Source organism: Ceratosolen solmsi, unplaced genomic scaffold, assembly GCF_000503995.2.
Source record: "Ceratosolen solmsi marchali unplaced genomic scaffold, CerSol_1.0 scaffold58, whole genome shotgun sequence".
NCBI classification, from domain to species: domain Eukaryota; kingdom Metazoa; phylum Arthropoda; class Insecta; order Hymenoptera; family Agaonidae; genus Ceratosolen; species Ceratosolen solmsi.
This window is the reverse complement of record NW_011948447.1, coordinates 1,235,615-1,248,521: the sequence shown is the minus strand read 5'-3', so window position 1 is coordinate 1,248,521 and position 12,907 is coordinate 1,235,615. Positions and strand designations below refer to the sequence as shown.

Here is a 12,907-nt window from a genome sequence, read left to right as displayed (position 1 = left end):
ATAAAATATTATAGTTAATCATATTTTATTATTATGAAAATAACATAATATTTTATAATATTTTATTTTATTGTATTTATATTATTTTTTTATTTTACATATACTATGAAAATCTTATTTGGATAAAACAAAACAATATTTTTAAACAAATTATATTATTACTATATAAAATATTTTGTTACATTTCAAAAGAAATATCTTCGACTTCAATATATTCTTTAAGTAATATGTATCATTATGAAACTAGTAGATGCATTGTTATCATTTTAAGAAAGTATTTTAAGTTTTTATAATAATATTATACAGATAAAATATATTTTTATACAAATATCATCATCATAAGTGAAATTTGTTTTTAATAATAAATTTTCAATATTCTTATAGAATTTGTATAATAATCACTAATTAAATAAAAAATATTTAATTATTGTTTTAATGTCAATAACAATAGCTTACCTTTCAAATACTAATATGACAGAAAAAGATATAATTGTTAAAATAAAATTTAATTGTTAGAATGTTAATTAATCGACAACTTGTGCACAATACAAAATTTAATATATCGACTATTTATATACCATTATTCAAAATATTCCAAAAGGATAAATTTGATATTGAATATTTAAACAAATACAGTTAGTTTTCATAAAATTTGCTAATATATAATACATTTTTGGGGTAAAATGGATTTTAATCAAAATGTATATACACAATTTATTATGCTAAAGGTGTCAATTGAAAGCATGTTATTTCTTAATAATAATTTCTTAATGGTTCTAATATTCTAAATCCTAGATCTTATTAGCTTAAATCTTACCTCTCTAGATTTTCGCTCAATTAAACATTCAATAAATATAATAAGTATTTAATTAATTTTATTTGAAAAAAAATGAAAGATAACTTAAATGAGATAATAATTAATATAATATATTAATAATAAAACGCTGAAAATTACGACAAAGGTCATTGTCCGTAAAAGAAAACCATGGAGCTTACAGTCCAACGCTGCAAATAGGTAATCCTGAAAACGGTAGTTCTGAAAATGAAGAGCTAAACACAAAGGAAAATTTTATCAAAATATATAATCATTATATTGAAAACAAACCAATTGTGTGATTCGTGCAACTCATTACGTTTATCCCATACGCATAAGGCCAATCATCGTCACAAGACCTTTCTCGCAATCTCCCATATGGGGCAATATCCCATGGAAACGGAAATTGAAACGTATTCGTGTATTAGGGTATCTGTCAAAAACCACTTGAAATCTTTTCTTGTACTTATTTTGAATTTTGTCATACAATATGCAACGATTTTCGTTTGGAATGTTTATTTTGCTTAAATTTATAATGTTTAATGCTAGATATTTTTGTATCCCAGAACACTTTCGCATTATAAGCAGGCAACATACTGAAGTTATAATTTTATTTTATATTCTATTGGTTTTATAAGATAAATAATAAGTATCCAGCTAATTTTTCAACTTAGCCGATTTATTTTATGTTTTATGATTAATTTTTTTACAAATTTTTATATTAATTTAATATTATAATTAATTAATTTGTAGAAAATAATTCAAATAATTATTTAATATATAAAATAAATAAAAAAGTTTTTATTTTTACAAAAAACGAAGATTTTTAACAATTTATTATTCAATCTTTATAGAATATAAAATATTTCTTTATATGAATCAGAAATTTATATCTTAAATTCTTTACTATTTTTGTTAATAATAAACAGATAAAAAGTTAATGAAATTTTGATGTTGATAAAGTTAACAAAAATACATATATAAAAGATCCTTAAAAAAATATTCATGATTAATAGCAATTTAAAAGTATTCGCTTTATTTAAAAATTAAACTATTTAATTAAAAAATTTCTAATAAATAAATATTATGATTCAAATTCATGTAATTATTATTGTTATGTATTATTGTTCATGTAATTATTCATGTAAAGTTTATTATAAAATATAAAATTACTTTTTGAATGAATAACAAATAACATTAATTATATTTATTTGAAAAAACTAATTAATTTTTTTAATTTTATTTAAAATGATTAACATTAATATTATATATTTATATATACATATATCAATAAGCAGTGAGATAATTGAAAAAAAATAATACTGATATTAAACAAACTAATATTTATAAATTTATAAAGAATTATTTAAAATTTTTTTTAATCTAAATAGAATTAAAAAATTATTTAATAATTAATATATAAATTGTTAATAATATTAATATCATCATACTTTATAAATTTAGAATTAGTATTAATTTAGCAAAAAATTAATGAGAAAATATAATCCTCCTAAATATGTTGTATTTAACAGAGCTTTAAATTGTTTCCGATTAAATATATATAGTATAAAATAATGAATATATCCATAATTTAGATTATTCATTGTAAGTTATAATATAACTACAAATGTTTAAAAATAACGTTAGGTATTCAATAATTTGAAAATTCTTTCCATTATAGTTGGAATATATAGACCTTTTTACGATGAAATTATAATTATTTTAATCATATTTCTATAAAAAAATGTTTATATGATAAGTACCTCGTTAATTTTGTTGCGATAATTGCATGAATTAGACGCATTCAATGAAATGATCGTGCATGTCTAGATCAATTACCGTAATCCGGGCACCACTGCAATCACCATCGAATAAAATCTATATTCAACCAACACTTTTTCTTGCATACATACGGTAAATAATATATTAGTAGTAGACAGTTACACATGCTTGCTCTGATCTTGATTCTGCCTGATGGTTTCACATTTTGAGCGTGAGGGACAATGGAGAAATAACAATGGTGATGCATACTGGGTATTAAGAGCAACGAGAACCTTAATAGAACAGATTTTATTTGACAGAATTTGTAAAACATACTTTTCTTATTTTTAATTTGTTTTTATAGAACATAATGCGTCATATGCGTAGTAAAGGCGTATGTGTAACGCTTTATCGCATATTATCACTTCTATCATTTGATATTTATAAATCCATTCTCAATACTGGTGAGCCTTGAATTTAATTAACAAAACTTTCTTCGCGAACTGTTTTGATTTTTAATTACAGAAGCAGGAAAAATCTGATAAATTTGAAATTCGCATATTTACAAATTTGTATTTCTGTCAATAATTAATTATTATACCGAATCAGTACTTTTCTGCAAAAATTTTCAGCTAAAATTACGAGAAAAATTAAAAATGAATCTTCACTTGACAATTTATTTTTGCACTGAAGAGTTTATCTTGTGATCCAAGTTACAAAAGTTCTACGCTAAATAATACTCAAATGACTGAATATTTGTATATTTTAGTAACTCCTTAAACATTAAAACAAGTGATTGAAATACTTTTGATGAAATATTTAATTTTTACATTAAAAATAACTCAATATTTAATTTTAAAATTTTATAATGAATTTTTATATGATTAAAATTTATATAACACATCAATTGCGGTAGATCACAGATAAAAATGACTCATCTTTTTTGAATGGATAAGTAAAAAAGTCTTTTTTACGAAATATAATAAAATATATCTTGAATCTCGTTAAATAATATTAGACTCAATGATATTTTTATTAGCTTTAAAAAACATACACAACATTTTTATTTTCATTCATAAAACTGTATTCGCAATGCAATTACAAGAAATAAATTTTATACGTAAGAAATACATAGATAGTTATTATTTTATAACTAAATGTTCACAAGTAAAAATCTAATTAAGAATTTCAAATAATTAGTACAAACGTTTCATTTAATATACAGTACGTATTCATTCCTTCTAATTCATTTTTATTCACTGAATATAGATATTTATAATCATTAGTTGTTGCCTCAATAAAAAACTGATGTATTTACAAATAGCTTATTTTTAGGATTTTGTAAACAAACAACCTATATGTTATAATATTATTGATACAAATAAATGAAAATAGTTTATGCATACATACATATAAACAATCGTGCAGAAATACATCCATACTTATGTGTATGACGTACATAACGTATTCATGCGTACTATGTATGCAAATTATTATGCGTGTATAATGTATATACCGTACATGCATAATAATATGCATATATAATATACATGCATGCAAGTACATTAGCAAATATTGGTACAAGTACGTATGTGTTTATTTAAGTATATATGTAGATATGGGTGCATATATGTATGTACGTATGTATATATACACTGAACATATTCACCTATTTATTATTAATAAATAGAAAGACATTATCATTGCACCAAAGAGAAATTTTGTATTCGAACTCTTTACACATCAATCGTAGTCAAGTATGCTTTATAAGACTCTCCTCATACGCTAATTACGTAGTTTATATAAGCGAAAATTGAAAATTGTGATGCACACATTTCCATTTTAAACTTAAATATATTATATTTAAGTAATATGCAAGCTTACTATGTACTTTTTATTTTTTCAACGTCTCTTTCAATAAATTAATTTTATTCAAGAAATATTAATATGCTTCTATTATATATTAATTCTCCTAAATTCTATTAATAATGAAAAAATACCAAGCTGGCATATTATCATTTAATTATGAGAATCAAGTAATAATTGTGTTAAACAAAATTTTAAATGACGATTCATTAACGTAGATAAATGTTTACAAGTATTTCTTATTTTTAAGAGCACTTTACGTATAATTTCTAGCGATTCCATATCATATGAAAGAATACAAAATTAAGATCGAATGAAATCATGAAATCATATTTAAAAACTGTAAAATAAAATAATAATTAAAATGAAAGAAAGTATATTTAACGTACTGCATGCCATTTAAATACGTTTTACATTGTACTATTTTCATAAATCAACATATTTAAGTGAATAATTGTATTTATTATAACATAATTATCCAAAATACCATGGACTGAAGTATGGACAAAGTACGTAAATTAAAATAATTTTCAAAAATTAAAAAAAAATGTATTTAAAAAGTATCAAATTAAATTAGCCAATTTAATATATTTTTATTTTTCTACTTAAATTTTGTTTACAGATATTACCAAAAATAGGATAAAATAATTTTAAAAATATTTATTTAGAAAATCTGGCTATTTTTTACAATTTTTTTCGAAAATAATCGTATAAGATATATTTTACAAAAAATTATAAGTTACACCGATATTTACTCTGAAATACATTTAATGAATTACATTACATCAAACGATTTAAAATATTTGATCAGTGTTTCTTTTTGTATTTATAGAAAAAATTAAAAAAATTTTAATATTCATTATTCATTAATATCAATAGTTTTGTATAAGAGTAAATTAATTCTAGAATAACATTATCATCCGATAAAAAAAATAAAGAAATCAACAACAAACAAAAGATCAAAGATCAATAGCGAAACAAACAATAGCGTATAATTAATTTAAAATTATCATACGAAGTAAAAATATAAGGAGGCATTTTCATTGTGTTGTCTAAGCATCGTAAATGAAAATCAATTCTGACAGATTTTAGAAAGCTGCGTCTATTTCTTTTAGTCAAGCATTATTTATCTTGAATTAAATCATGTAAATAATACAACCTATATATTTATAATTTTTAGTAAAATTTTAATGAAGATATAGTTTGGCTCTGAATCGAAACTTGTAGAAATCATTTACTTGAAAATTTATTAGAATAAAAAAATGGCTCCAAAGATAGCAGATGAAACGGTGTTTTTAAAATGAATTTTTTATTATATGCATATGCTTTATCAGAACTAGACGGCAATCGCTAAAAACAAATTACTTAAGTCATAATAAGGAACACAAAAATTGTGGTAGAACCGTTACTCTACAACGCGAGACACTAATACGGTGCACGAGTATCCTGCAAGTGCATAAAAAAGATGCTGTTCTCGCTTTAAAAGAACCTAAGAATATTAAATTAATACGAATAAACCTAGAGTATACGGCACTACAATTACGCTCGATGTTCCAGCCTTGATTTCTCACGAATAAATGCCGAGGAGAGGCACTCAGTTTTTTTTGTCCTTGCGTCAATGAGACACCGGCTCCAGTGCAGTATAAACGCTTCATCCCTCGTGAAGAGCCTGGGCCGGGGGCGGCTGCGGCGGCGGAGGCGTTGGCACGGTAAGTTCCTCATCTTCAGGTTCCTCCTCCTCCTCGTGCATGAGAAAGTTGTCGACTTCATGGACCTCAACTTCACGTGCCGGCTCCGGCGGTACTGTCGTATTCTCTCGCTCGTGTTGCTTCACATGGTCTTTTAGGGCGAATGCTCGCCCATACGAAGCACCACATACGTTACAGCTGAACTTAAGGTTGTTGTCCTTCTTGTGAGTTTGTATATGAGCCCGGGCCGCATAAAGGGAGGCAAATGGCCGCGAACACTCGGTGCACCGGAATGGCTTCGTGTGGCTGTTCTTGTGGCCGGCGAGTTGTACCCGGGTCTTGAACGTCTTTGGGCAATAAGGGCAGGTATAGGCTCGCTCCTCACCGTGCGTTAGTAGGTGGTGGTTGTACACAGAGGACGCCTTGAAGCGTTTGCCACAGTGCTGACATTCGTAAGGACGCACTCCCGTGTGCGTGCGCATATGAAGAGTTAGACAATACGAGACCCGGAACTTCTTGCCGCAAACCTGCCGAGCGTCGATGCACAATCACTATTTTGTCCGATTCGACTCATTTAGACAAATATTATTTTGCGCAAGGGATTTTTATACCAATTTTATTAAACGGGGTAATTAATGAAGCCACAATTATTTCAGCTTTATTTGCGTTGGAAGCCTTGCACGTAACAGAACAATACGTTCAACACTAATTTTGTACGATGTGTTTTCCCACAACATTCTTATCTATTTAATAACAATATTTACAGTCGATGACTCATATATTTAAAAAAAATTTATATTATTACAGCAATAAGAATAATCTTTATTATCTATCCATCCATCCATCCATCAATCCACCCATTCATCCATCCGATCATCCATCCATTAATCCATGCGTGTATCCATCCATACATACGTACATCCAACAATCCATCCATCTACCCATGTATCCATCCATCCATTCGTCCATCCATCCATCAACCATCCACCCATCCGTCTATTTATAAATATGCGTATGTTTATATATCCGATTAAATTATTTAAACTTTAAATGTAAGAAAATTATGAGATAAATATGGACTATAGGACTCAAAACTTTGTAAATATTAAAAAATAAAACTGCAAGTCAAATCAGTAAATAAAAGTAAAACAAATGACTGTGTTATGTATTATAATATAAACAACAATAGCAACAAGGCATTATTAATAATGCTCTAGAAAATTATTGCAAAAATACCAATAAACTAGGCCTTTGATCTGAGTAGTTAATGTATGTAGATTTTTTATAAATAGTAAGACAATATAGATACCAAAAATATAATAAAGGAACAATTATTTACAATTGCCCAGTGGGCAAGTAATGATGACACCAGAATAATAAAGAATTTTCGTACATTAATAAGTACTGACTCCGGAGAGTCCTTCCTGATAAAATTCAAAATTTAGGACAATACACATTTAATACATATTTAGAGGTATTTTGTTTTAATAAATATTTCGTAATAGTTCAATTACTGCTGTTTTGTTAATATGTTGAATCGGACGATCGTGGAAGCCGCTCTTTATATTCTGAATGCTTTTCTTAATTTATTTAATAAAAATATATTTGTAAGCTTACATAAATTTTCATAAACTAATTATTTAACGAATTTGAACAAAATTCAAAAATAAAATCTTATCCATTTTAAAAGACTGTGTCATTTAATCAAGCAGATATAAAGAATCAGCTTCCAAATTTGCAATGTAAGTACATTTGCGAGGGACGTTACCCAAGCATTTAATTCCTCAACTAAGTTAAACTATAGAGAAGTTAATCTTATAATTCTTTGCGAGCGTAAAAAACTAGAGCGAATTCCAAGTAACCGAGAAAACTTAATAGCGAATATAAACATGTGTAATATCTAATAAAACGAAGTAAAAATTAATTATAAATAAAAAATATTAAATTAAAGGTAACAAAAAAATAAAAATTTTGTACCTCGCACGAGTGGGGCTTCTCTCCAGTATGTATCCTCTCATGCTTAACTTTTTCGTGGGGCCGCGTGAATCTACGCCCGCAGTGTTGACATTGGTAAGGTTTATGGCTCTGGACCTCAACGGCATCAGCGATCGGTGCATTGACGGTGGCTGTGATGATGTTGGCCGCGTACAGAGTCTCAGCATTACTCTGGGAAGTGGAAAGTGCAAGCTCGGCTACGATTCCACCTCCAGACCCATTCCCGAAGCTGCTGCTACCGCTGCTACTACCTCCTCCGCTACCACCACCACTGCCACCACCCCCAGGGCCCGGTGAGCCTACATTAATCTCCGTATGCACGGCTGCGTGCATCGAAAGACTCTCAGCCGAATCAAATTTTCGGTTACACACCGCGCACGTGATTGTATCACCGGCATGGAGGGCCATATGTGCAGTCCTATATGACTCCGAAAGGGTCGTACCTAAAATAATCAAGAGCTTGATCAGAACATTCAATTATTGACTTTCTCTCTCCCTCTCTCTCCCTGTATGTGCTTTACTATATACACCATTGTACAGTATAACGAGATATTTTATAAAGCACTTTTTCAAAAATACTATATTTTTCTTCAAATTTTCAATAGCTTGCTTTAAACGGTTTATATATACTTATATACATTATATTTTAATACGTTTCAAAAATAATATTTTCACGCCATTATCAAAGATTCTTTTATTTACTAATGCGTTTCACAATTAAAATTTTTTCCATTTCATTACTTTTGTTTTTTAAGATCAAATAAGTATAGTTTTAAAATAACCCATACCGCATTCGTTGCAAACAAAAGTTTCTTCTTCAGTTCCTTCAGGTGCCTCGACGTGACGTGCCCTGACAGGGGCATGCATTCTCGAATGCAATCGTAAACTTTTATGTGTTAAAAATTCTGTACCACATACAGGACACAAAAATATCTTTTGAGATGGAAAATCATTATTTTCATGTACTTTCATATGAATCTGCAACGCTTTCCCCGTTGCAAATGTTTGATCGCATTGGTCGCATCGATTGTTTCCTTGAAGGCACACGTGAACGCGAAAATCGCCTAACTTAGCGAATTGCTCTAAACATTGATTGCACCTGTACATTCGTGTTGGAGCAACCGTTACACTTTTATCTCTAACCTAAAATAAAATAAAACAATATGAAGTAAACCGTTAACCATTAAAAACTAGAACAAGGACAGTATAAAAGAATTTAATAGATTCTTGTATATTTCAATACTGTATTTAAATTTAAATTTTCATTATTATAAATATACAAAAATTATTTATAGTAAGTTTTGTATTTATTCTTTATATCTGATTAATTTAGATTATATTCTCCAAGAATTATTATTATATATTATATATAATAAAGATTAATGCAAATAACTTTACTTATATATTTATTTTGTAGTTAATTATTATATTTTTTTTCTTCATATCTTATTCTTTAATGCTTATTTTAAGTAACAAATATAATTATATCATATTTTAAAATTTGTTTAAATATTATATTTAACAATAATAAATGATTATACCTTAACTCCTTCAACATTGGAGAAAAATTTTTCAATCATTGGAGCTTTTGTTGAAGATAATGTAACTGGGGTTCTATCCCAAAATCTTTCGATTTGCACAACTTTTCTTGTATATAATCTTCCATCGCTATCAATACATTCTTCGGTTCTTAATGTATTCATTAGCTGCCTTTGTTTTGATGGAACTGCTGTTGTATGAACAACATTATTTGGTAACTGAATTGGTGTACTTGTAATAATAGGTGATGGATGTATTGTTTCTGTTGTTGTTGATTGTATTTCATCTATTTGTTGCTCAGCCATTTCTAATACAACTTCTTGCCCATCATGATATTTCTTTATATGTTCTAATACAGAACTAAAACTTACGCTACAAGTACTACAACTATACATTATATCTAATTCCTGTTAATATATAGGAAAAATTATATAAATGCATTAGACAATTTGTATAATATTTAAGCATACCTGTTCTTTATCCAGTGTTTCATCACATTCTTTTTTAATTTTGAGTATATCACAATCATCAAATTGCATATCTTCAACTTGTGTCATACAAATTAATGTTGTTTCATCTTCATTTAATAATTCAGAATTATCAACTATACTGGCAATAGAGTCTTCTTTATTTGAATTGCTTATTACATTATTATGTTGCAATGAATTAGAAGAATCAGAAAGTTGAATTTCCTCATCTGCATTAGTTATAACCTTTTCACAATTTATAAGAGACATAGATTCATCTTCATTTATTGAATTTGTTTTTTCTAAAACTTGGATATCTCCTGGATGTAATATGTTTTTATTAATTTATTAAGGCAATATCTGATTACATTAAAAACTTAGATATAAAATTAATAAAAAATATTTAAACATGATCAACTAATTTATTAAAAAATTATTTAAAAAAATACTCTTAACTATGAATTAAATTTGAATTTAATGATAAATTAAAATAACATTAATAACTGTACAATTAATAATTAATAATTAATAAATTATAGTTTATATTAATTATTGACTTATATATTTATTACCTTTTTTATGATTATATAAAATAAATTAAAATTACTAATCAATTAAGATTTGAGTTTGCATTACTACCTACCATTTTCATCTACTTGAATTGTTCTACCTTCACCAACAATCATTATTCCATCTTCATTGACAGTTGCCAAAAAACTATCATTAATAGCATCATCATTTTCATCCTATAAATTAATTATTACACATAATTATGGAGACAAACTTAAATATAAATTTGACTTCCATTTTGAATAAAATTATTCACCATTAAGATATCTGTCTCTTCATTATCATTATCTTCAACCTCTAATTCATTAGAATTTGGTCCCATATCTTTTCGATGCTCTTCTTGATCTATTTCTTTTCCACAACAATCTAAATGTTGAATTAAAGCAGCTACTGAGTAAGTCCTTAAAGAGCATCCAGGACAGTATAGATTATCAGTCATGCTTAATAAATGATACTTAAGAGACTCAGAATTATTAAAAGTTTCTCCGCAACACATAGGGCATATTAGATTTATCGAACCCATATTGATTATATGATTTCAAGTTCTTAATATTATTCCAGCAATGATGATACGTTCAAACACTAAAACTCTCTTTTGTTGACTATGGGCTAGCCAAACCTGAGGCTGCAGATAAGACCTGAGGCTGCAGATAAGTCCTCAGACAATCTTTTTATAAACAATCTAACCTGATATTATAGGCATTCAATGTACCTATAGTATTCTGAAAAAAGACTTGGACACCATGTGATGTCATTTTTGGGCGTTCAATCTAACCTTGTACGACTCAATAAAAGCGAAAAATCGAAGACTTCACAATTACCTTTTACATAAAATTGAAATGATCCGTAATCAAACCGCCACAGAAATCGCAAGACCGAGACACTAAATGATTGGAGACAAACTTCAGCGCAAACAAATGCCGTACACAACAATCATGAAGTTATGAACGTAGTGAATAAGTGAACGGGAGAGAAAATATGTCGGCTATTGCTGCCAAGCAAATGACACACCATCACGAAGAAAAATGCTTAAGTCAAGCGAGAACTCATTCGTTTTTAAAAAATAAAATATTGATGTTAAAATTTGTATTCTGATTTTATTTTGAAAAAATTTTTAGCCACACTTATTTCTCATGCAAAAAGAAATGTAATTGGCATTTGATATTTCAAGGTTACATTTGGCAATCAATATATACAGAATTATTGAATAATTTTTGTTAAAAATAATGATAACTTAGATTTTAGAATATTAATGTAGCTTTATTGAAAAATTGTATACATCCATTGAATTATGTATGCTTATAAATCAATTTATTAATAAATTTAAATAATTTTTTTACATATCTAATTTATTTATAGTTTTCGTTTTGTTTTTTTTATAATAAAATGATTGAAAATAATGTACTTCATTATTTATCAGCATACATTACAACTATATTAACATGTAATGTTTTTATTTTTAATATTTCTAATGAGTAAATTATTTTTTCATAATTAAAATTAGATTATGAAAATAAAAGATTAGAATATAATAATTATTCATGCGTGTATATATATATATATGCATGTATGTATATACATATATATTTTATTATTTTATTTTATTATTATTATTTTATTATTTTATTTTATTATTATTATTTTATTATTTTATTATTAAATATATGTACGATTTAATTAAATGAAAATATACCTACAGTTTTAAATTCAATTTTATAATAATAAACAAGGTCTATCACTCATTAAACTCTTTATTTTTAATCATTATCTTACAATTTTTATATCTTTTGATTATTCGTATAATAAAACAATATATTTTGAATAAATTTTTTCTAAAAGGTTAAGTCAATTTTCAAAATAATACAATAATATTTGAATTATATAACATAAATAAGTATTTTAGTATAAATTCACATTTTATTCAAATATGAAGTATAAGGTATGTATTAAGCATAAATACAAAAATAATGATTGAATTAAATGCTTGAATTAAAAAATCTACACTAATTAATCAGTATCCCATAAACTCATGATCCGAACCTTCGTCTCCCTCCTCAGCTTCCTCTTCCTCAGCAACATGATCCTTCCTGCGTCGAGTATAAGCTCGCTTACTGGTCACTGGTACTATATCTGTTTCACCATGTAATAAACTATTTCTATATAATAATAGTGGCTGCCAATCTTCTCCCCTTGAAGATGGCATTCCT

General features: G+C 26.8%; 2 protein-coding genes across 2 annotated transcripts in view; both read right to left on the bottom strand.

The window, feature by feature from the left end:
- Positions 1-5,774: 5,774 nt before the first annotated feature.
- Positions 5,775-11,337, bottom strand: LOC105366313 (zinc finger protein 14). Its single transcript, XM_011504719.1, has 7 exons — positions 10,957-11,337; positions 10,774-10,876; positions 10,134-10,450; positions 9,666-10,070; positions 8,913-9,267; positions 8,107-8,567; positions 5,775-6,656 (listed from the first exon to the last, which is right to left on the bottom strand). The coding sequence occupies exons 1-7, from the start codon at positions 11,221-11,223 to the stop codon at positions 6,093-6,095; spliced, it is 2,472 nt and encodes an 823-aa protein (XP_011503021.1). The 5' UTR covers positions 11,224-11,337; the 3' UTR covers positions 5,775-6,092.
- A 1,271-nt stretch (positions 11,338-12,608) lies between these two features.
- SA1 (stromal antigen) overlaps positions 12,609-12,907 on the bottom strand; it is a 3,564-nt gene continuing 3,265 nt past the window's right edge. The window contains 1 exon segment of the mRNA XM_011504682.1: positions 12,609-12,907. This exon segment is cut by the window's right edge and continues 38 nt beyond it. Coding sequence (XP_011502984.1) covers positions 12,712-12,907 — 196 coding nt within the window. The 3' untranslated portion in view covers positions 12,609-12,711.